Raw genomic sequence first — 23,207 nt, 5'->3', positions numbered from 1 at the left:
CCTGCAGGGCATTTCCTCAGAGCTTTTCCACTTCCTCTCAAGTTGTAAGAGTCCAGATTTTCTGTCCTCACTTTGATTTAGCCTGTGGGAGGGGCGTGTGACATAGGCACTCTCTCCGTGTTCCTAGAATCTTCCCTATTCAGCAGCTGCCTGGTTCCTGGTGTGTGGTAATTGCTTATTGAGCAGATTCATGGGTGAGGGCTGGGTTCTGATAAAACCGAAGTAATCCGGTGCTCTCTCAATACATGCAGTTAGTAGCATGGAGCACTTTGTGTTCCCGCCTCTCGCTGCGTTTGCCATTTGACAAAGTGACATCATGGCTCAGTCCTAAACTGCTCTAGATGTATTTTAATTTAATTTCTCAGAAAATGCAAATGATACATTTGAGAGTAGACACAGCCGGGCTTGCTGACTGACAGTCCCTGAACTTTCTAGAATGGGCTATGGACTGTTGAGCAGGACACTGGACAATGGACAGACTTGGAATAAACAGTTCCTATAGTGCTCCTGAGATCGTGGAGAAACCGCAGGCTTTGGTTTTAAGTCTTAGCCCTGTTCTTAGGCAGCTTTGAGCACCCATGTGGGTGCCAAGCCTGTAGAAATCACAAGTCTTCGTGCATAAAATAGGATGACAATAGAGTTTCTCTCTAGGCTGTGCTGTGTGCACTAAATGAGTCAGCATACGCGAAGTGCTGCTACTGGTGCCTGAACAAAGCAGGGCTCACCTGTCTACTGTTGCCATTCTCATAGTTTATTCATTATGAGGTATATTCTTCCTATTTCTACATCTGTGAAACTTCAGGACTTTTCCCTTCCATCTAGTTTATACACAGAATACTTCTGTGCGCCCAGCAGACCGTGTTGTAGAGCTACTGGAATCCCTTACGTTGTTATCGTAATCCCCAAAGGCTAGAACAATGTCTGGATAGTAGCAGGGACTCCGTGGCTGTCAGAAGGAGGGAATTCTTCCTGCTCCAGTAAGATCCAAAATATGCTCTCTCTGTGTCTGTAAGGGCTCCATGCCGTCCTGGTCATGAGTGGGTGCTTGGCCATCATCAGAGTGGAGGCACAACCTAGCGAAAGACCCTGTTGTCAGCAGACTATGATCTTGTTTCTTTGGGCAACGTTGGTGTTTAGGTTTCCTCATTCTGTGTTTTCCCAGCCACCTGAATTCTATCGGAGTATCCATCAGGATTCTGCAGAAAATCAGACCCAGTAGAAGGTGCATATATAGAAATTGCAGAACTAGCCCAGAAGGTTCTGGAAACTAGTGAGTCCAAATCATTGGAAGTAGGCTGGCGATCCAGCAAGGAGCTGGTGTTGCAGTTCCAGCCACAGTCTGCCGGAGACTCCTTCTGGCTCAGGTTAGGTCTTCCCTGTCTAGATGAGGCTCACCTGCAAGAGGAAGGGCAGTGTGTTTTATCCAGCGTTTACTGACTTGAACACCCACCCCATCCAACAAGCCCCTTTACAGACACCAGGTTCTTCGTGTGCCTAAACCCTGACCACAGAGCCCAACTTTCTATTACCAGAAAAGTCTGGAATAGTTTTTGATCACATGTCTTCAGCTCCTGTCCCAGACAAGCTGACACAAAAATAGCCATTACAACATCTTAAGGAACATTCCCTGAGGGAAGATGTCACCTTAGCTGAAAATCTGCCTTGTCTGGAGAGACTACTCTTGGCATTTGGTAACCGATACTGGTTGTCTTCCACTATCCCCCAACCATTCTGTACCCTAAGTAGCGAAAGGAAAAGAAAGAGAGGCCAGAGTTCACATGACTTATCAGTAGAGAGTCCTGGAAAAACAGTCAGTCAGTGCACAGATCACACCTGGGCTCCTCTGTCTTTAACTCCTGTCATTGAGGGATGATGATTGCTGTTGCTGCTGGTGTTTTACCATCATATCTAGCACTTATGCTTACTGTGGTTCAGGCATTGTCCTAAGTATTTTAAAAACGTCAGCTCTCTTAGCCAGCTCCACATCTTATCTTCCCTGCCCTGTACCAATGCTGAGGCAGATGTGATTGGTCATTCGAAGGTGTGAAGTTCCTGTAATCAACCTTGTCTGGGCACAGAACTCCCCAGGAGAGTGCCAAGCAGTGCTGTGCTCTCCACCCTCCCATCTTCTTCCCTGATGTTTTTCCTGAGCAAGAGATGAATGCTGGCTCTGCTGGACATGCCTGCTCGGCTGTGCGGCTCATACTTCATTTGTTCTCAGTGCCTCCTAATGGTTTCTGAGATTAGGGCCCGACTTTGTTGACACAGGTTTGATGAGCAGAGGAGGTCAGGAAGCAGGGATCCTGGCAACAGCCCAACCTTTACCTGTCTGCCTTCCTGCACCCTTGCTTTGTGCCTAGGTTTCTTAGTTGCCCAAAGGTCACTCCTGTCCCAAGTATAAGAAGTGTGTGTCTCATTAGCCAGCTGTCTGTCTGTCTGTCTCTGAGCATATGCCAGGACTACATGCAGATAGACCTGCACAGATGATCAGGACAGTTGGGGGTGGATGAAGCTTTCAGTAGATGAACCAGGCCATCGTTTGGTAACAGCGTGCAGTGGAACACGCCAACCTGACATAGTCAGCTGCGTGTTTGAAAAGTATGTTGGGGTATCGTTTTCTTTGTTCTGTTATAAAAACTGATGCTGCCTGAGGTCATGGGATTTGGGATCAACTAAATCTGACTTTCTGAGCTATGGGTACTCATACTTGGCTCTTGAACAAATTCTCCAAGATAGATTTGTATTTCTTGCATTAACAAGGCATCGCCACAGGCTCCAAAGAATGGGACCAAGGAACGATGGACTGAAACTTCCCAAACTGTGAGCTAACACAAGCCGCTTTTCTTCACAAGTTGATTTACAGTGGGTGTTTGTATGGTAACAGAAGGCTTGCAGTCACACCAGCTGTGCCGGCACAAATCCAGGAATTCTGTCCTCTCCTCTTCCTCCTTTCCTGCTTGCCAACCCTATCTCTTAACTTTCTCCTGAACGGTCTGCTTCCTCCCATCCTCCCCTGGCCCGAGCTGTGAGCATCCCCTTCCTGGGCTAACACCTCTGCCCCCTAATTGACTGCTTAGTAACCATACAGTCCTTCCTTTTGTCACTCTCTACACTATGACTGAGTGGCCTGTTTCAGGACTGCGAGTCTTACTTAAAAGCTGACAGGAGCCCTCTCTCTGCAGACCTGCTTTGGATGCGGAAGCCCCAACATTGCCTGGCAGCCTGTAATGCCTCTGGAGACCATCCTGTGTGGCCTCTCTTCTCTTCCTGGTTCACAGCCAAGCCTGTCACTCTCAGAGCAGTTCTCCTCCCTGGCCTTAGCACAAGCTGCCTCCCATAGCTGAGGCTTTTTTTTTCCCTTCCATGCCTCTTTCTCAATCCATCCCTGCTTCTCCTCAGAGCTCACATGCAGTGCCACTTCCTTTAAGAACAACTCAGGGAACACTCGGCCTGGGTGAGTCTTGTCCTAGCATGCACTCCCTTCTGCCACACTGTTTAGAGTGAACCTCAAAATGCTAACTCAGTGCTAATTGCGGAATGACTTTTTGGGTGTTGTCCCAGCCCAGAAGTAAGAATGTCAGCCCTGGTGCTGCCACCACTGCGCCCGAGGCTCACGTACTCTCTGGGACTCGCTGCTGGCAGCGTCACCCTCAAGTCCTTAGATCCGATCCTCGCAATCTGTCACCATCTGCCGGGTGGCCTGAATGACCCTCAGCTCTGCTTGGCAGTCTTTTCCCCGTGGCTGAAAGGGGCTTTGTATGGTCCACACCAAGCAGCTAGTGTCAATAATGAGGGTTTGGGGAGATTCACACTTCGTTTTGAAAACTCACCTGACATTTACATTATAGTCTATGATAGCACCTTCTAAAAAATAAAGATTGCATACGTCACCATAAAACTCTAGCAGGAAAGTCAGTGCTCACTGCATTGCCCTGCTGCTGGGACCTGGCACTGGGCATGGACCACGAGAGAGGAAATAGCCGAGATGGGTAGGCGGAACAGCAGTGGTGGCCACCTGTGGCGGATGCCGTGGGTGGCCCAGGTCAGCCTCTTTAATCTGCACAATTGGAGTGGCCAGGTATTTCCATTCCTGGCTGGTTTGCAGTTGGTTTTGTTTTGTTTCCAGTTTGTTTTTGAGTCTTGGTATGTCGTCCAGGTCCCTTTTGCAGTCACAGTCTTCCTGCCTCTGGCTCCTGAGCGTTGGGATGGAAGGCGTGCACCCCCTTTCCAGTAAGTTCCCATACTGTGAATGAGTCCTTCCTAGAGCCCCTGCCTCTGTCTGCTTGTCAGCCTAAGGGCTCCTTCTTCAGTTGTGGCAAGAGCCCCTTCAGTGTCCAGACTGCCCTACCTTTAAAGGTCATTGGGAGCTTGGGGTCCAGGAGATGGCTCAGTCAGTTAAGTGCTTGCTGTGCAGACATGAGGACTTGACTTCAGATCTCCAGCCCACGTACACAGCAGGACATGATGACATGAGTCTCTATTCTACTGCTAGAGAGGTAGAGAGAGGTACAAGGATCCCGGAACTGGCTGAGTCTCGCTGAATCGATGAATTCTGGGTTGACTGGTAGACCCTGTTTTAAAAAAATAAAATAAAAAAAGAAGGCAAATGATAAAAAAAGACAACCGATATCAAACTCTAGCCTCAGCATGTGCGCTCTCTCTCTCTCTCTCTCTCTCTCTCTCTCTCTCTCTCTCTCTCTCTCTCTGGATTCTAAAGCCCTCAGGGCAACTGTCAACCTGTATGGGGAAACTAATTGGTGACAAAGACCCTCACTGCCTTTGGTTGGCTAAATCTATTCTCAATGGATGCTAGGTGGGATCCCCAGTGTGTCTGATCTCAATGTTTCACAAAAGCTTGAATGGGAAGACAAATGAAGAGGGTCCCAGTCATCAGACAACATTCTAGCACACGGAAGGCATGGAGGCATAGAAATGGCTGTGGAGTTGCCAGTTCTCAGCAGTGGAGAGCCACACACCCAAGCCCACCGACTGTGAACCCAGGGCATGTCTTAGTTAAGGTTTCTATTGCTGTGAGGAAACACCATGACCAAAATCAACTTTCACTGAAGAAAGGGTTTATTTAATCTTACAGTTTATAGTTCATAATCCAGGGAAGTCAGGGCAGGGATTCAAAGTAGGAACCTAGAGGCAATATCTGATGCAGAAGCCATGGAAGAGGGCTGCTCACTGGTTTGCTTCTAGCACCCAACACCACCAACCTATGGGTGGTGCCACCCATAGTGAGCTGGGCTCTCCCACATCCAGTGTCAATCAAGAAGATGTACCTCAGGCTTGCTGAAAGGCCAGTCGGGTAGGGGCATTTTCTCAGTTGAGGTTCCCTCTTCCCAAATGATTCTAGTTTTTGTCAAGTTAACATAAAACCTTCCAGCTCAGGATGTAACTTGAAGCTAGCAGATATCTGTGCCGTGTTCAGAGGTCTTTCTGCTGTGCTGAAATGAGGTCAAGATTAGCTTGATTTCTGCTGCCTGGAAGACCAAATGAATGGGTCCATAAGTTCTTCATGCTAAAGTTAACATGAGACTAGGAGTTGGACAGACTGCCTGGTAGGCAGACAGACAGGGAGAGGGGCCAGGGTCAGGTAACAAAGCTGGCAAGCTTCCAAGGCGGCCTGCTTCTTCTGTGCCCTCTTGACTTGAGACAAAAGCCTGGCAGCATGAAGCAAAGGCCTTGTAGGCTTTTGTCTCCACCAGCAGGCCCCCTGCTGATGGACTGGCCCAACAAGTTCAAGGCCAAGATTAGGATGTGTCACACACAGTTGCCAGCCAATCAATCATCCTGTCGTTCTTAAATTGACCAACCCTAAATTAGGGAAGGAAACTTCTTCAGAGACTTAAACAAACAAGCCCCAAAGCCAACCTTCCAGAAGAGAACGGGACTTTCAGTTTTTGAGTCTCTGCTCCGCTTTGCAGAAGGTCCTTTGCGCTGTGTGTCTGCTGCATATGTGTGTTTCCCCCCCCCCCCCCCCCCCCCGCAGAAACACCTTCAACTGTTAATCCTGTCTGCAGTGCTCAAGGTGTTTCTGCTACCACTGCTGTGCTGCAGTTTCCCTGCCTTTTAATTCTTTAATGGGCAGAGAAAATGAACCCAGTAAGATCCCTAGACTGTGTCATCAGCACCTTGATAGGAAAAGCTAGCATCCCAAAGCATGGGATGATTTATCAGTTGAATCCTCCAGGAAGAGTATACCTGAGCCCACATGGGCATAGTGGACATGTGCCAAGGAGAACGCCTGTCAGTGCCGTGCTGAACTAAGCAAAAGTGGGTGGATAGAGACGCACTCGGGTCACTGTTGAAATCAGCTGTCTATGGGAGGTGAAGGAGGAGGAGGAAGAACCAGACCGTGTGATCCTCAGATGGTAGGGGTCTCAGAAAACTCTCAGTGAGACAAGTGAAGATCTCTAGTTCAAGACCGTTCATAGAGGAGCCCCCCATGTCCAGTCACTGGCTGGTGCTGTCAAGAAAGCAAGCCGACTTGGGCTGAAGGTGTTTGGATCTGGAGGCTGTGAGCTAACTTCATTTCTTGGCAATACTGGTGTCGTGGAAGGAGAGCATATCTCTAGTCTGCAAAGGGGTTAAATGCACGGCAGTAGGTCACCTGGTTCCAGACCTGTGTGGCCTTGGGTAACTGACACTGTCAGACGGCCCAATGGGGCTGGCCACTTGTTGATGACAGATGTGAAGGTGTGCTTGAAGTCTTGGCTCTTTCTGGGATAGTGCCAACATACAATAATCAAGAATCTTGACACACACACACACACGCACACACACAAAGACAGGGTCTCCATATATAGTTCTAGCTGTCCTGGAATTAACTCTGTAGGTCAGGCTGGCCTCGAACTCAGAGAGATCTGCCTGTCTCTGCCTCTCAAAATCTGGGTTTAAAGACATGCACCTCTACAGCCAGCTAAGAATCTTGACTCTGTTTTGGTGATAAGAACGCAGGGGCTCACATCAGTCCTCCACGGGTGGGATCTTCAAGACCAGGTTGGATACCTTTATTCAGTGTGTGCTTTCAGTGACTCGCATGTTTCAGGATATTTGATAGCGCTGTAAAACCCTAGACTGTGTTAATAAAATCAGCCTTGGGTCAGTGGGTGGAGCCAGCAACTAGTTGGCAGGGATTAGCCTTGGAGTACAGAGGAGCCAGGAAGACTGACAGAGATACATACAGGAAAGAATAGCAAAGAACTTAGAGTTTCTCTGTCGTTTTGGTTTGGGACACCTGGAGAGATGCTTCTCTGACCAAAAATGAAGGTTTTTGTTTTTTGACTTCTGACTTGATTTTGTTTACAGGCAGACTGATTTGTGTATAGATAAAGAGAAATCATTACTATGGGATTGCATCCTGATAAACACATCAGGAATAAATAATATTGTAATTCAAAATAAATCTAATAATGTACCTTTAAAAATTGTCATTATATAATGTTTGAGGTCTATGGCACAGGTTTCTCCATTTTGCTTTAGCATTCCTACCTAATGTTCTCACCAATGCATTTGCAAAGTGTCTCAATTTATGACTTTCTTTGTTCCGTTTATATAAAAACTTCATGAACCCCCCCCAAAAAAAAACAACTGAAGGTCAGCTGGTTGCTTTTCAGCATCTCTGAGCTAGCAGGTTTGCACCCCAACATCTGACTCCCAAGTCTTTATTGGTAAATAGAACGAAAGATTTAGTTAAAAGCTACATTTGGTGGCAGTGACAGAGCCAGTGCTTGCTGGATTGGAAATCCCACCAGACTGTGGCCTGAGCGGCGGGGCGCTGACTGCAGGTTCTGGGGCTGCAGAAGGTAGTTAAAACATCAGTAGATCCAGGTGCAGCCACTAAGTCAATGGAAAAACAATACCCTTGTGCATCCAGGATATGGTTATAGCTATGTACAGAGGCCCAGAAGGTCAGACTAAAGGGCTATTGACAGATTATCTAGTTACAGCTTCCGGTTTTCAGAGGCAAAGGAGCCAAATGCTTGGGGTGTAATGGGACTCTCCAGACTGATTTTTCTCAGCACCAGATCTTTGCTTTGAATCTGAACTGTTCCCAGAAAACTCACAGATCAGAATACTTGATGCCCAGCCAGTGGCAATATTTTGGGAGGTGGTAAAAATGTTGGGACATAGATCCCAGCTGACAGACATAAGCCACTAAAAGTGAGCCTTGAGGATTTATGCCCTGCCCCACTTCCAGCTTTGCTTTCTGCTTCGTGATCTGCTAGGATGTGAGAAGTAGAAGCTGCTGGCTCCTGCCACTCCAGGTAGTCACCTGCCATGCCCTTTCCACTACAGTGGACCATATTCCCTGAAACCATGAGCCGAAAGAAAACTTGTTCCCTTAAGTTGCTCCTGTTGGCATTTTGTTGCACTGATGAGGGACATAACCAATACTCCGCGACAAAAAAGCCTTTCTATCAGCACACTTGAGTACAGCTTTTTCTATCACGTCCCCATCATAGGGACAGCAAAGATCTTCAACTATCATGACTATTCCCACTAAGCCTGTGGGCTGAAGTGAGTAGGCCCCAGATTTAGTGAAAATACAGCATATCTAGCTCCATATGAATTTCAGATATGAAAAAACAAAAACATAAAACATCTTAAGTGTAAGTACATTGCAAATATTACATGGATGTACTCACCTTATACAATTCCTTATTACTTACCTGAAACTTAACCGGGAATCCTATATCTTTACTTGCTAAGTCTGTAGTTAATACCCTGCCCCCAGCAGGACGTGTTTGGCCTTCTCCTTGCTGTGCTGTTCTTGAGACTTGGAAAAAGTCTCAATCAACTTGGAATAATCTTATAAATACTGTAGACTGGGCAATTTAAGCAATAATCTATTTCTCACAGTTTTGAGAGCCGGGAGGTTCAAGGTCAGGGTGCCAGCGGATCTTGTGTGTGGTTAGCACCAGGCCCTAGTTTGTAGATGGCATTTTTTAAAATCCTCATAGAGTAGAGGGGAATGGCGCTTCTATCTGTCATTTTTTATAAGGATGCTAATCTCAAAGTAAGGACCTCACCTCATGCTGTCACGAGACACTGCCCCCAACGCCCTCATCTCCAAACACTGCTGACATTAGCATCAGCTGTGCACTGGTGTGTGTGCATGCGCATGCACGTATGTGTGTGGACATCATCCGTTGCACATCAGAAGGCAGAACCAAATAAAGAAGCATGTAACTGGAAGAGGGGAAGAGAAAATGAAATATTACAGGGAAGCAAACACCATGAAGAAGCCCAGCAGAAAGGCTAGAACGGGGTCTAGAGCCAACAGCCTCTCTTGGCTTACAGTGCTGTCGTTCTGGCATGGCACTGGGCGGGGTGGGGAGGAGAAGGAACTGTACGTGTTGGGAGCGGCGGTCTAGAGAGTCTATCCCAAACCTCCTATGCACACACAGTCGAGCTTACCCTCTTCCCGGACAGAGCTGTGCAGGGCTGCTGGCTTTCTGCACAATGGGTTCAGCAACGAAGCTCTAACCCCCCGCTGTGCAGTGTGCGTGTCTGCAGTCTGAGGCTGAGGTCATCTGGTTCAATCACCATGGCAAACAATTTTCTGGGGGCTAGTCTGCTATAGATTAATTTATTATAACCTTCTATTGTGGCTAATGTCCACGTGGCTCCCTCATAGCTGAAAAATGTGTTTAGCATGCAAAATAGCCCTCTAATTTGTGAGTGGATGGTTCCACTGGCTGCCCACGTGAAGACCCAGAGCCTTTTCTTTTCAAACAGAAATGTTTTTGTTGGGGAGGGGTGATATGCCAGCATGCATGTGGGGATCAGAGGGCAACCTGTGGAAGTTAGTTCTCCCCTTCTACCACGTGGGCCCAAGTGTCTGAACTCGGGTCTCAGGCTCAATGACAAGTGCCTTTACCCACTCAACTGTCTCACAGCCCCAGAGTCCTTTCCAAAGGCCTCTGTTGGGCCTGTTACCATGAAATCAGAAAACCTCCACGGTTCTCACAAACTGCAGGGGAAGATTGAGGGGAGGGGTTGCTGCTTCCCCTTCTATAAGGATCCTCATCTGTCGCAGGTGCAGCAGTAACAAGAGCTGATAGTTAGGCACAGCGTATTCGAAGCAAGATGGGTTTTAGTTAATGCCTTCCATTCTCCCTTGAACAAGGACATGGCGTGACACTGGACACGGAACTAACTACAACATGGTACATGCTTAGTAACTGACCGCAGGGTGAGTGAGTGCTGGAAGGCTGGCGACAATGAAAGGGTTAAATAGGAAATGCCGTCCCCTTCACCTTGTTTGGACCCCGGCTAGTAGCATATTTTGGAGAGTTCTGGGTATCTTAGAAAAAAGGGCCTAGCTGAAAACTGCTGGTCACTAGGGGATTGTCCTAAGGGGCATGTATCTTGCTTTAAGCTTTTTTTTTTTTTTTTTTTTTTTTTTTGTCAAGTGTATCGGGGCTGGAAAGTCTGACAAATACAACCATGTAGAGTGTAAAGAGAACGAAGCAAAGAAACACCATGGCAGAGTCACAGGGCCTCTCAGGGGCACATGGAACAGCTACCAACAGTGGAAAAACATCTGACTCTGATCCCAAGATCAGAGTTCTTGAAAGGCCAGCCATTCTGAGATAGATGCTGTCATGATGAAGCAAAAGAGGAGGGGACAAGGGAAGAGAGAATGAGGGAGAACAGACAGGAAAGAATTAACGTTCTTAGTTGCTGGCCAGTGATGAAGGTGGACAGACATGCTGTCCCTTTATGTCCACGACCCCTAAGGTAAAGAGAGCGAAGCTTGTATTTACAAACCATCAGAAGAGACCCTGCCTTCCCAAGAGGCTGCATTAGTTAGTTCTCCGGCATCCCATGGGGTGTCCCTCACTGCTCCACGGCAGAGAAAGATACCCAGAAGCCAGATGCAAGCCTGCAGGCCTGAAAGGGTTTTCTCCTTCTGAGTCAGAGTGGACACGAGCACAGAGGAGACGCCACCAGCGGAGCAGTGCGAAGCCAGGCAAGCCGTGCTGAAGCTAGTGCGGGGTGCTGGTGCCTGTGCGTGGGGTTCTATTTATACCTCGCTCGGGAAATTGATGAGCAAGGCAAGGGTGATTGCAATCATCTCAAAGGTCAGTAAGGGGAAGCAGCGATAGAACTGTGAAGTCACGGCTGCAGCCTGCTGGGAGCCTGGGAGGCTGTGAGCCTGGGAGGAGACTTGCCCTCTATGGCGTGGGGGTGAGAATGCTGCCCAGTGCTGACACCTCTCTGAAGGCTGTTTGAATGTTTTACTACGGAGCCTTGAGCACAACTGCCTTAGCCCTCCTAAATAGGGAAAGGACTGGGTAGTACCAGGCTCTTAGGAAAGCAAGAATGTACTCATGAGACACAATATATTCTTTAGAAGATGAAATAAGGAAAATGAAACATTTGGGGACATCAACTATAACCAAAAGCGCTTCTATATACCCTTCCGGGCATAGTCAATATAAATTAAGGAGATAGGGCAGATCTGGGGCAGTGATGTAGGAATCCAATTTTATACCAGCTCTTACTATTCAAGGTTTTCTCCCTGTGGTTAGTGTCTTAAATTTTCCTCCGAGATATCATATTGCAAAGGAACCAGTCCCTTCCTTGGTGCCCCCTCTGCCCACCAGCGCTTTCTGAGGATTCCGCCGTTTTCTCTCTAGATGAAATGGAAATGCAAATCTGCAAGAAGAATATGGAAATGTACTCTTTTAAGCTAGCGACATGTCAGATGCCCAATAGAAACCAACGAGGTGACAGGGAGTTTAAAGGGAGTGCTTCGGAAATGAAAACAAGGCTTTCAAATGTTGGGCAGTGGAGATGGAAAGGGGCCGCGACGCTACCATGTACAAGGAGCTAATTAGGCGAAGTCAGAACAGTCCGGATGTGACTCGCAGAAGAAAACAAGGCCATCTGCAGAAGTGGGCATCAGAGGGGAGCCCAGGACCAAGATGTGCCGGGAAGGGGAACTGAATGGGAGCTTCCAAAGGCGATGGTCTGCTCAGGAGAGCAGAGCTACCTTAAGTCATTTGCCCTGGACCAGACTTCCAAGGGCTCCCTGCCCAGTACCGCTTGGAATCCCAGAGGGCTTAGCAACAGCAGTTCTCTTGGTGGTACCTCAAGGGTCTTTCCATTTGAACATCTTGGAGAGCTCTGGAAGGTGATGTGCGGTACGGTGAATTCCTCTTCACCTCACTCCAGAGCCCCGTCTTCTCTCCAGCTGGTGTCAGGCCTGCAGGAGCTCTCTTAGGGTCGTGCCTCAGCCACCTAGGGACATCAATTTTCTTCTAGGACAATCTTCTCTGGGGATTCGATTTCAATCCCACTTCTATCCTGATGACTCCCAATCCCAGGACTCTCATCCATGCAGATCTATATGGATGTTTGATAATACCTGCTTCTGAGTGTTGGATCCGAAACTAAACTCATGCTCCCCTACCTCAAAGGAGATTCTATTCCAGGGCCGCTAAGCTAGGTAATCTGGGAGTCCAGGTGTGTGGGTGGTCACCATTGCTCTCAGCCCTGCACCTGACAGTTCTGTAAATTAGTCTTCATACACTAATTCTTCTTTTTTCTTTTTCTTTTTTTCTTTTCTTTCTTTCTTTTTTTTTTGTTGTTGTTCTTTGTTTTTTGTTTATCAAGACAGGGTTTCTCTGTAGCTTTGGAGCCTGGCCTGGAACTAGCTCTTGTAGACCAGGTTGACCTCGACCTCACAGAGATCTGCCTGCTTCTGCCTCCTGAGTGCTGGGTTTCAAGACGTGCGCCACCACCGCCTGGCTCATACGCTTTCTACAGTCACCTTACATCCGCTTGGCTCTGATGCCATCTTGGTTCAGCTCACCCTCACTGTTCGCCAGTCCAGCCCATCTCCATATTTAAGCAGGCTTGTCACCGGAAGCCTGTGATCCCTCGGAGGAGTCCATTGCTCTGAAGGTGACGATCAAAATCTGCTCCTAGTGACTGAGGCTGTTGTCTTCCAGCTGCTGTGAGTCCAGCTTCAGTCCTACTGGGTGCTCCAGCCACCCCTTCCTGTGTCTTGATCACCTAAACAAGGAATGTCTTTCTCTAGGTTCTTCCCTGTACATCACCCCCATTCTTGCTCATCCTCCAGATCTCAATTCAAACACTGCTTCTGTGGCATAAGTAAGACCACTGCTACACACTTCATATTTTCATTGCCAAAGGGCTGTGCATGTGTGTGTGTGTGCGTATGCACTGCTACACACTTCATATTTTCATTGCCATAGGGCTGTGCGTGCATGTGTGTGTGTGTTTGCGCGCGCACATGCGTGTGCACACTCACTGCTACACACTTCATATTTTCATTTCCATGGGGCTGTGTGTGTGTGTGCACTGCTACACACTTCATATTTTCATTGCCACAGGGTTGTATGTGTAGGTCGCACATGTACACTTTCACTCACTGGGTGGGCCACAGGAGGCCCTAACCCTGATAAGCACATTGGCTTTACCCCTGACTCCTCTCTGGGGCTTTCAGGTTTCTTAGAATCCTGGCTAGATGTCCCAACCTGATCGCAGAGCTTGGTCCACACGGCCTTACTCCCTGGCCTTGGTACATTGTCTTTTGCTTCTGGAACATAGTGGTGGTATGTGTAGGAAAGATGAAGGCATGAGAATTCAGAGGCCCTTTGGACATTTTGTTAATTGAGCCCTCTGCTTTCTTCTCTCTCTCTGCCTCCCTCCCTCCCTTTTGATGTATGCTGGGAATTAGGCCCAGATCTTTGCATGATATCTTCCACTGAGATATATCCCAGCCTGGACTTCCCTTTCCTTCACCTTGAGACTGGTGCTGTATACCTAGCAAAGGCCTCTCGAGCCCAGAGAGAATGACCAGAATGAACAGCACTGGATTGACACCAGGTTTTCCTGCTGTGGGGGTTCTGAGAGACATACAGACAGGAGCATCCTTATATGCACAGAGAGGTGGTTAGGAGCTCCAAAAGATAGGGTGTCTTAATGGGGAGAATTCCAGCCTGAAGAGGAGGGAGGGGAAGACCCTGCCAGGGCAACACTGCGAGCTGGATGGCTCTCCCTACCCTCGAGAGCACAGTCAATCTGAGGAACATGCTTCCCTCTTTTCCACTTGTCTCCACGGACCAGACCCAGTGAGCTCCACTCTGCAAGGACAGCAGATGGTAGGTGAATCCCGGAATGGCTGCAGCGGCTCACTTCCCTGGGTAGCAGCCCAGCTAGGAGAGCCTGGGAGTTTCAGATCACACGGGGCTGGCTGCACGCTCTTCCGTCCATGTGTTTATTTCAGAGGTGGTTCAGAATGAGACAGCAGCAGTCAGCACGTACACACAGAGGGATCCTCAAGGCACAGACATATGTACCAGCTACTTTGTTCCAGCAGCAGCCTCACCCCGAATGACCCTGGTTCTCTGTGCTTACACTTCTACCGTTTGAGGAGGATGAAGTTCAGTGTGCTGGCTAACACATTGAGTTCTCACCGATTCCTCCCCTGTGGTTTAGAACGCTTGCCTCTAGCACACGGAAGCCAAGGTTATTTGAATAGCTGCTTTTGAATAAAAGCAAATAGTCCCCTAGAGGGGAAAAAAAAGCTCAGCTAACATTTCTATTTCCAAAACTCTTCCCTAGACATCTGTTTCCCACAAAAAGGTTGACACATCTTGTTGCTGGGCTCTGCTAGGGTCTAAAGGGGCACTGTTATGTGTCCCTAGGGTGGATTTACTGGGGATCTGCTACTAGACTCATGTATCTACTGGTCTTTCCTCAATTCACAGCCCTTTTGGGGATTCCTTTTCCGATAACCTTGCTTTAGACATCTGCACAGCTTTCATGGTTGTGCCCACAGGCAGGGGCACGCTCAGTGAGAAGCTGTTGGCCTCCCAGCAGCTTCCTGGCTCATGCCTGCGTCTCTGTTTTCTGCCACTCTCAGGCAGTCCCCACACTCAGTGTCACCCGTGTCACCAGGCACTCTTACTGACTGCTGGTTGCTGATGGGAGGAGTCTGTGTGGCTGCTGTCTGCCAGGACATCTCTTGGGTTTCCTTCTCTCTCCTTAGCCTGTGGGTGGGTGCTAGGTCAGATATGGGATGTCCGTCACACAGTAACTGCACTGCCCCAGCTGGGGTTTCTTCTGCCACCCCTCAGGATGAATCAGTGTCCTGGCCCACGGTGTCATATTTACACGGGAATCTGAGTGAGGAACGTCTAGTTAGCCACCGTGCCTGTGTGAGATTTTGACATTGCCAGTTGATGACCAGAACAGGGACCCACCTCCTGTCAACCCCATTGCCAAAGACATGCTCAGGGGAGCTCGGGTCTCCCGTGAGGACTCGCTGGCTCTCCTCGACTACAGCAGCCTCCCCGTCTTTCCCCAGGGTTCCCTGAGTACAGTCATTACTTATGCCTTGCCTGAAGACTGACAGCCCAGGGACCCCCTAAAGTGGGTATTTTCAAAGTTAGTCAAAGGAAAAAGATACTTTGAAGTCGCTCATGACTTAAGATGTGTTCCGATTACCTAACATTAAACAAAAGGTGAAAGTTATGTGTGGACAGACAAGCTGTGTGACTCCCTGGCCATCTGTCTTGGCTGCCATCTTGATGTGTGCTTTCCCTGTGAACCCTGTTACTGGGACAGTGGTCTCTCTAGGCCTGACCTCCCCACCCCAATACCGGCCTAAATGCCAAATGCCAATAATTGCAGGTTTAGATGAACAAAAACAGGAGCGAGTTTGCTCCAAGTGGGAATGCACCTGAATTCCGACAACTTAGGATTCATCTATTTTAAATGAGAAAGCTATCGAAGGTCAAGCCGCTTCGTTGGGTAAACATTTAGCAGAGTAGCCATATTCTTTTTCATAAGATTGAATTCCTACACTCAGGAGGGCAAATCGACACAACAGTTTAGGCTACTGATAGAGAACCCAAGGTTAAGTAGACCCTCAGGGAAAGCTACTCTTCCCCAAGGAATCTTTTCCCAAGGTTTATTCGTTCTCTGGGCATCATAGAACAGTGTTGCCCGATCACCCTGCTGCAGGATGGAGGGAATGCTGCCCTACAGCACGGCACGGGCATCCACTGTGAGAGTTGGGCCTCTGTTTGTGTTTGCAGCCCGGAGAGCTGATTGCTAAGAGTGTTTCTGCAGAATGATGCCTCCCCCCACCCCGCCCGTGGCTGTGTTTGCTTGAGGGGTGCCATGCCTTTCATTGTGGTAACCAAGAGCTACAGATACCTTCACCGTAGCATCTGGAGAACCAAGTCCAGGAATCCAGGAGGGGTGTCTAACCACAGCCCCACATGTGGCAGGTGCAAAGGTACGTTTGAAAAGTCAGTGTGCCACCTTTGCTCTTTGTCAACCCCGCGGTGAGCTGTGTCTGCTTCTGTGGTCCTTGCTCAGAGGAGTCACACAGCTGAAGCCAGCTGGAAGGCAGGCCATGGGATAAGAGGTGTGAATGAAGGTTCCCAGTTGCTACAGATAACAAGCGGGGACATGTTCCCCAGATAGACGGGGACTCTTCCCCATCAGTGCTAACAGCTCTAGCTGTGATCGCAAAGCAGCCCAAGCAAAATGAAGCAAGTGGGTTCCTTGATTGTCAACAAGGTCAGTGGGAGCTGCAGCCATATCTGAAGCAGAGAGGCCTGGGAATAGGATCTTGCGGTAACATTGGCAGAACCTAGCAGGTGCCAAATTGGTGGGAAGGAAGAGAACTGGCAGGAACTTCTTTGGGAAATTTCTATCAGCCCGTGGAGCAAGAGATTTCTCCAGAGACAAAAGACATGGTAGTGAAAGCAGGAAGTCGGCTTCCTATACTCAAGGAGCACAGATCTCTAGGAATTTTTGTTGACCTTTTCTTCAGCCCTGCAACAGTTCTTCATGGGCCATCAAGGATGGAATGAGCTCAGAGTCATACAAGAGGACCATGACTAATGTGGTTTATATGTAGGAATAGTGACCCATTGAGAGGTGGCCAGCATCAGACCTGGCCTTAAATAATAAACCCATGTTTTAAATTTATTAGTCAAGAACTTCCAGAAAATGATTGGAAGAATTTGAAGAACTTTAGTGAAGTCAGCTGTCCATGGAGATGTGAAGGGCCATCCCCCACATTTAGGTCACCATGATAGAAACCTGAAGAAGGTAGCTACCTAATTCCAGCACATATCAGCTCTGGCTTTAGGGGATCTTAAAGAGTGTACCTACTCTTTGATAGCTTCTACAGTTTCTCATTGGCACACTAGTGCCCTGACTCCCCCAGACCAGTGGTTTTCCCTTGCCGGTTCAGGGGGGGAGGATGCTTCAGAAATATCACAAATAAGGCAAGTGTGCAGCAGGAACCAGACACGGCCGAGCCATCACTCCCTGCTGCTTCTCATCCTTACCTCACCGCCTCACTATGGGTCCTGACCGAGACAGGGTTCAAGGCCTACCAAGGAGTGCAACTGGTCCTGCCCGTGAAGGCCTGGAGTCTGGAAAGCCAGGCCAAGTGCCTGTCTCTTCTGAAGTTGTTATATCTCCTTCCCAGACACCTAGTCTTAGCAGCAGGCTCCCTCCTTAGACTCCTGATGCAGCTTACCTACTGGGTGCTGTGGACCTGCTGGTTTTCTCTCCTGAGTGGAGATGGTAACTCATTCCCCATTCCCTGCTAGACCTGCTTCACTATAGAAAGATGCTTGAGACCATAACTGGCACCTTATCACTGTGGGACCTCAGGACCACATATATATATATACACACACGTGTGTGTACGCACACATACCCTACCATATACACACCACACACTCACAGACATGCATACACCACACCCTCCACATCCCAACATCACACCATCCCCATACCATAACATACACACACACACACCACCACCACCACCATATACATACCACACACATTACACAAATGCACACACCACTCAGGGCCTAGTCCAGGTGCCAAGTAAGGGATCCCTGTTGCATGTGTGGACAGTTTACAAGGGTAACTATTCCTCCAAGGCCACTTTCGCTCACCAGCCCAGGGCCCTGGGAACTAAGTCTGAGGTCCAGAAGCCATTCCCTTGACTACCTTAGCTTCTTCCTGTAGATCCCAGGCCAAGTGCTCCAGGGCGTGGCAGGGAAGTGCTTCCGTTTTCAAAGCTGGTTGAGAACTCTGAACACTGGGGTGGAGGTGTGGGGGAGCATGTGGGCATCTTTCCAAGACCAGGCCCAGCTTCTCTTTTTCAACTTAAGATCCTTTGAGCTGGCCATTAGCCCTCCAGACTGAAAGAGTCTCCGAGGCTGTTGACCTCAGGGCCCTTCTCCACCGTTTGGCTTTCCTTTCCCTACTTCTTCTACCAACTCTCACCTCCTGCTCTCGGGCCTGCCTACCGTGTTGGAGCTCTTCTTTATGAGGGCGGTCCAGAGGCATCTCACTACCAGCCTCAGACTTTGGTCCACCCTTGGCCACCTGTCACCTCTGTTTCACGTTCCACTTTTCTCCTAGGAACCCCCATGCAACAACTGAGGCAGATGTCTTCTTGTTTGTTAGTGTGTCTTTTGCTTTTTTGGGACAGGCCCATACAGCCCTTGCTGGCTTCAGATTTTCCATTCTGCCTGAGCCTGCCTAGGCTTTAGCATTACAGCCATGTATCAAGTACACCAGGCTCCAGATGCTTATATGAAAATTTTCCTTGCTCCCCTTTCCTCACTGCTTTCTCTGTGTTAGTACCAATTAGTTCATCCGGCACTCTGAAATTTACATGTCAGGACCATATTACAGGTTCTTTGAAGTTCTTGGACCAAAAAGTCCTACAAAAAGCACAGCTGTTGGGTTCTCCTTGAAGTGCAAGGCACAGTATGACTAGGAGTAGCAGGTAGTTGTGAGGACAACATTGTGTGTGCTCCCAGGGACTCGGTGTCCCAGGGTCACTTGAATGAACTCAATTACCCTGTAAGCCGCAGTGTTCACACAACATGGAAGAGAAAACATACACGCAGTGGGGAGTAACGGTGAGAAGGGAGCCTTGCAAAGAAATCATTAGTAAGTGGTTTTGGCCTCAGACTCAAAGGCATTGTCCCTGACTTGGGTAGCTTTAGCCTGGGAGGTCTCTGTGATCTCATCCCTAGCTGTGGGCAAGCATCCATGGACAAGACTTGACCTCCCTCAATCCACAGGCCTCAGTGGTAAGAGTCAGGGGTGATCCTGTCGGTCCCTAGAGGACACCAAATCAGGGAGAGAAGTGAACAGGTGACAGAAATCAGAGAGAGGGTAGAGGACACCCTAGAACCCATTCTGGGAACCCTGCCCCAGCTACAACCTTCGCTAATGCTCTCATTCGCTGAGGCCTAGAAAGCACTACCAGAGAGGGCTGGGCAAGGCCGCTTACTCAGAGGCCCTGAAGAGATGTGAGGGCTCAAAACACTGTTCCTCTCCCTGGAGCTCCCACGCTCCTGGGGCCCCGCAAGGCTTGCCCAACTAATTGGCCTCTCTGGCCTCCCAGGCTCCTCGGTGTCTGGCAAGAAGAGGCTCTGGATAGAACACAGACTTCACATTGAGCCCCTGGTTGCCCGGGACACACTCAGTCCGTTGGGCTCATCCTCTCCATCCTTCTCAGCCTCCGCATCTCTCCCAGCCTCAGCACACCCCCCAAGCAAGGGAGGGCTGGGAAGGTACTGGAGGAGCCGACCATTCCGCTTCATCTCTGCCAGCTCCTTGGCACAGCAGCTGGGTGTATTGGTCTCATAGGTGTCGTGGAAGGTGTTGTAGTCCACCTCATAAAAGCCTTTCTCCAAGGTGAGGACGGGAGTGAACCGGTGACCCCAGAGCACCTCGGTATCCATGTAGGAGCTTCGTGCTTGGCAAGTCATGCCTGGGGAGACAGAAGCCACATGCATTATCCATCATCCACCCCTTTCACATCCATCTCTCTATGCACTGTAACTATCCATTCATTATTTGTCTATCCAGCCACTCAATCAAACCCATCCCCAGCTATTAAATCATTTCTCCATCTGTGGTGGATTGGAATGAGAATGGCCCCCATAGACTCATGTATTTGAATGTTTGGTTACTGGTTAGTAGACTATTTAGGAAGGATTGGGAGGTGTGGCTTTGTTGGAGGGTTGTGTTTCTGGGGCTTGGAATTGAGGTTTCAAAAGCCTGTGTCAGGCCCAGTTCCTCTGTCTCTCTCTCTGTCTCTGTCGTCTCTCTGTCTCTCTGTCTCTCTCTCTGTCTCTCTCTCTCTCTCTGCCCCCCCCCCCTCTCTCTCTCTCTCTCTCTCTCTCTCTCTGCCTCCTCTCCCTCTCTCTCTCTCTCCCCCTTCCCTCTCTCCCCCCCCCCCTCTCTCTCTCTCTCTCTCTCTCTCTCTCTGCCTGCTGCCTGTGGATAAGTTGTAAGTTCTCATCTGCTGCTCCAATACCATGACTATCTACTGGCCTGCCTGCCATCATGCTTCCCGCCATGATGAATATGGACTAACCCTCTGAAACTGTAAGCAAGCAATCCTATTAAATGTTTTCTTTTATGAGTTGCCTTGGTCATGGTGTTTCTTCATGGCAATAGAAAAGTAACTAGTACACCACCCATTCATCCAATCATCCATCTATCCTACCAGCTATTCACCCAATCATTCACCTATCCAGCCATCCATTTATTCAATCATCCACCTATCCAGCCATTCATTCCTCCAATCATTCATCTATCCAACCACCCATTCATCAAATCACACATCTACCCAACCTTTCATTCCTCCAGTCATCCATCTACCCAACCATTCATTCCTCCAATCATCCATCTACCCAGCATTCATTCCTCCAATCATCCATCTACCCAGCATTCACTCCTCCAGTCATTCATCTATTCAGCCACCCATTCATCAAATCGTCCATCTATCTAACTACCTACTCTGCCAATCATTTTTCAAGCACCTCTTGAATCTCTACTTTGTGCCCAGGATCTAGAAGATAAGGATGAATATGAGATGGTTCATGTGGTGGAGGAGCTCAAACTACAATGAGGGAAGAAAATGACAAATGGACTTGCAAGATTCTGGAACACATTTCTAGATGCTAAAGGGGGAAATGAAATAGGACACATTTTTGAAAACAGTATCTAGGATTGACTAAAAAGAAGGAAGGACAAGGGTTTAAACAAGGAAAGTTCAGAGTGAGGGACCAGAGAGCTGCTGACAGGCATTCAGAGCATAGAGAAATAGTTCTGAGTGGACATACAAACTGAAGCCTGCACACTCACGAACACATACATGTACGTGTATCCATACACAAACATTCATGTGTGCACAGTAAGGGAAAACAAGCTAACACCCAGCCTGGCTTCTGATATGCGGATTCTCTGATGTCTCTGGTGTCTCTCTCTGCAGCTCTGCCATGGCTGTGTTATTTTTAGGTGTTGCTTCCTCTCCAGAGAGGGAGGGCAGTTTTGTTTATGGATGAGGAAACCTCTGTGCTTAGGGTCACAGAAAAGCAAATTTTTATTTAATCTCTGCCCAAGGAAGAACTGGCTTGCACTCTTCGGACACTGAAGAGGAATCTTCTCCAGTTCCTACTGTGGGCCTTCTCTGGGAGAGGGGTCATAGGCCAAAAGCTGCTGCCCATTATCTGTGCCTGGGCTCCCCAAAGCATCCCATACATGGTGGGCTTATAGCCCACTCTTTGCTTTCAGGGTGATGCCTACCCCCAGCCAGGCCTCTCCAATCAGAGTGTATACCAGTCAGCCCAGTAGAGGCAGAAACACCCAAGCTGGATACCAACTAGTCTAGCCCAAGGCCCAGTGCCTGCAGGCTCCCAGGGACTCTGAAAAGACCCTGGCACAGGATCTGTTCCCTTTCGAGGCACATATCAGCTCCGTGTTCCACCTGTGGCACTCCATCTGGACCTTCAGTCTTCCCACCAGGTTAAATCTCCTGTTTTGCAGACAAGCTCAAGCAACTTGCCCAGACGCACATAGGAAGGGTGTGGAAGAGGTATGCTGCTTAGCCTAGGCCTGAATTAACACCAAGGCTGGGTTTCATGAGCGTGACAAGGAAACAAAACAACTCATGCCGTTTGTGAGTAGGTGGTCTCAGCCTCTCACAGACAGAGAACAAAGATTAGCTATCATAGTTTATGGGAGAGGACGTCAAGCAGTTAGGACAGGACAGTATAGACCAGGGATTTCAGGGACATGTAGGAGGAGGGGTGGGCATCCACCCCTCTTCTGGTGGGCTGGGCATGCTCTCCTGGTGCACACTGGCGACAGTGAGGGCATTGCCAGGAGACAATGAGACTTTGCCTCTGCCCCATCCCTCCTTCAAGACCTCAGAGAGGAGCTCCTACCCCAGAAAGTGATCTTTCGTTCTAGCCTGACCCTGTTACCAAGGACACAATGACCCTGGAGTCTCCATCTACACGAATCAGCTTCCTGCTTCCTGACTGCCCTCAGCCCCAGGGACTCCTCCAGCTGCCACCATATGCTTCCTGGCTAGGCTCCGGCCCCCCAGCAGATGGCCAGGCAGCCTTAGGCATAGTCTCTAGGGCCTGCTATCACCCCGCCTGACTCCGAGTTGGAAATGGAAAGGCTTGTCTGAGTCTCCCAGCCAGTAAGTCAGATTCTCAAGGGCTGACGGGTATACCTGGCCGCCTTTAACAAGCCTCTAACGTTCTTAAGGACCAGTGTGGCGTGTAGAAGAGGCTGGAGACTTGTAAATGAAAGCCCCAAATATGCACACTTAATGTCTGCCTGGCACTTTTGCAGTTCAGCATCCATCCCTGTAAAAGGGGGAGAGAAGCACATAAACACTATTTGCAAGGTTTTGAAGTGTTATTCTGAGCACGGGGGAGTTTTGAACAAACCGTCACTGGGGTTAGCACGCTGCTCAGTCTAATGGTGAATTAAAGAGAAGGAAGATGAAGGAAGACAAACACAGCGTTTGGCTGGTGGGCATTCCTTCCCAAGAAGCAGAAGGTCCAACCATGAAGGTGGTGCCTGTGGCTCTTAAGTAGAGCTCGGGTCCTCTTAGACCTTGGTCTCACTGGGTCATCTTCAGAGAGATTGGCCTTGGCAGGAGGAAAGCTAGGGGACAGGTTGCTCCTGAGAGAGGACAGCTGGGAGAGCATCTCTCCCAGATCTGTAGCATAGATGCTCTTTAAAAAGGGGGCTGTGCAAAATACTCATGAACTTGGGAAAGGCTGCATGCTGGGTACCATCTACACTGGTTCACTTTTGTTATCACCACAAACCAGAGTCACCTAGGAAGAGAG

General features: G+C 48.9%; 1 protein-coding gene across 1 annotated transcript in view; it reads right to left on the bottom strand.

Annotated features, from left to right (window-relative positions):
• Positions 1-15,973: 15,973 nt before the first annotated feature.
• Kcnj5 (potassium inwardly rectifying channel subfamily J member 5) overlaps positions 15,974-23,207 on the bottom strand; it is a 31,113-nt gene continuing 23,879 nt past the window's right edge. The window contains exon 3 of the mRNA XM_050120062.1: positions 15,974-19,819. Coding sequence (XP_049976019.1) covers positions 19,497-19,819 — 323 coding nt within the window. The 3' untranslated portion in view covers positions 15,974-19,496. The remainder of the gene's footprint in view (positions 19,820-23,207) is intronic.

Source organism: Alexandromys fortis, unplaced genomic scaffold (genome assembly GCF_014885135.2).
Source record: "Alexandromys fortis isolate MF-2015 unplaced genomic scaffold, M_Fortis_MF-2015_v1.1 scaffold_168, whole genome shotgun sequence".
Taxonomy (NCBI): Eukaryota; Metazoa; Chordata; class Mammalia; order Rodentia; family Cricetidae; genus Alexandromys; species Alexandromys fortis.
The sequence above is the reverse complement of the archived record's forward strand: the minus strand, read 5'-3'. Positions and strand labels throughout refer to the sequence as shown.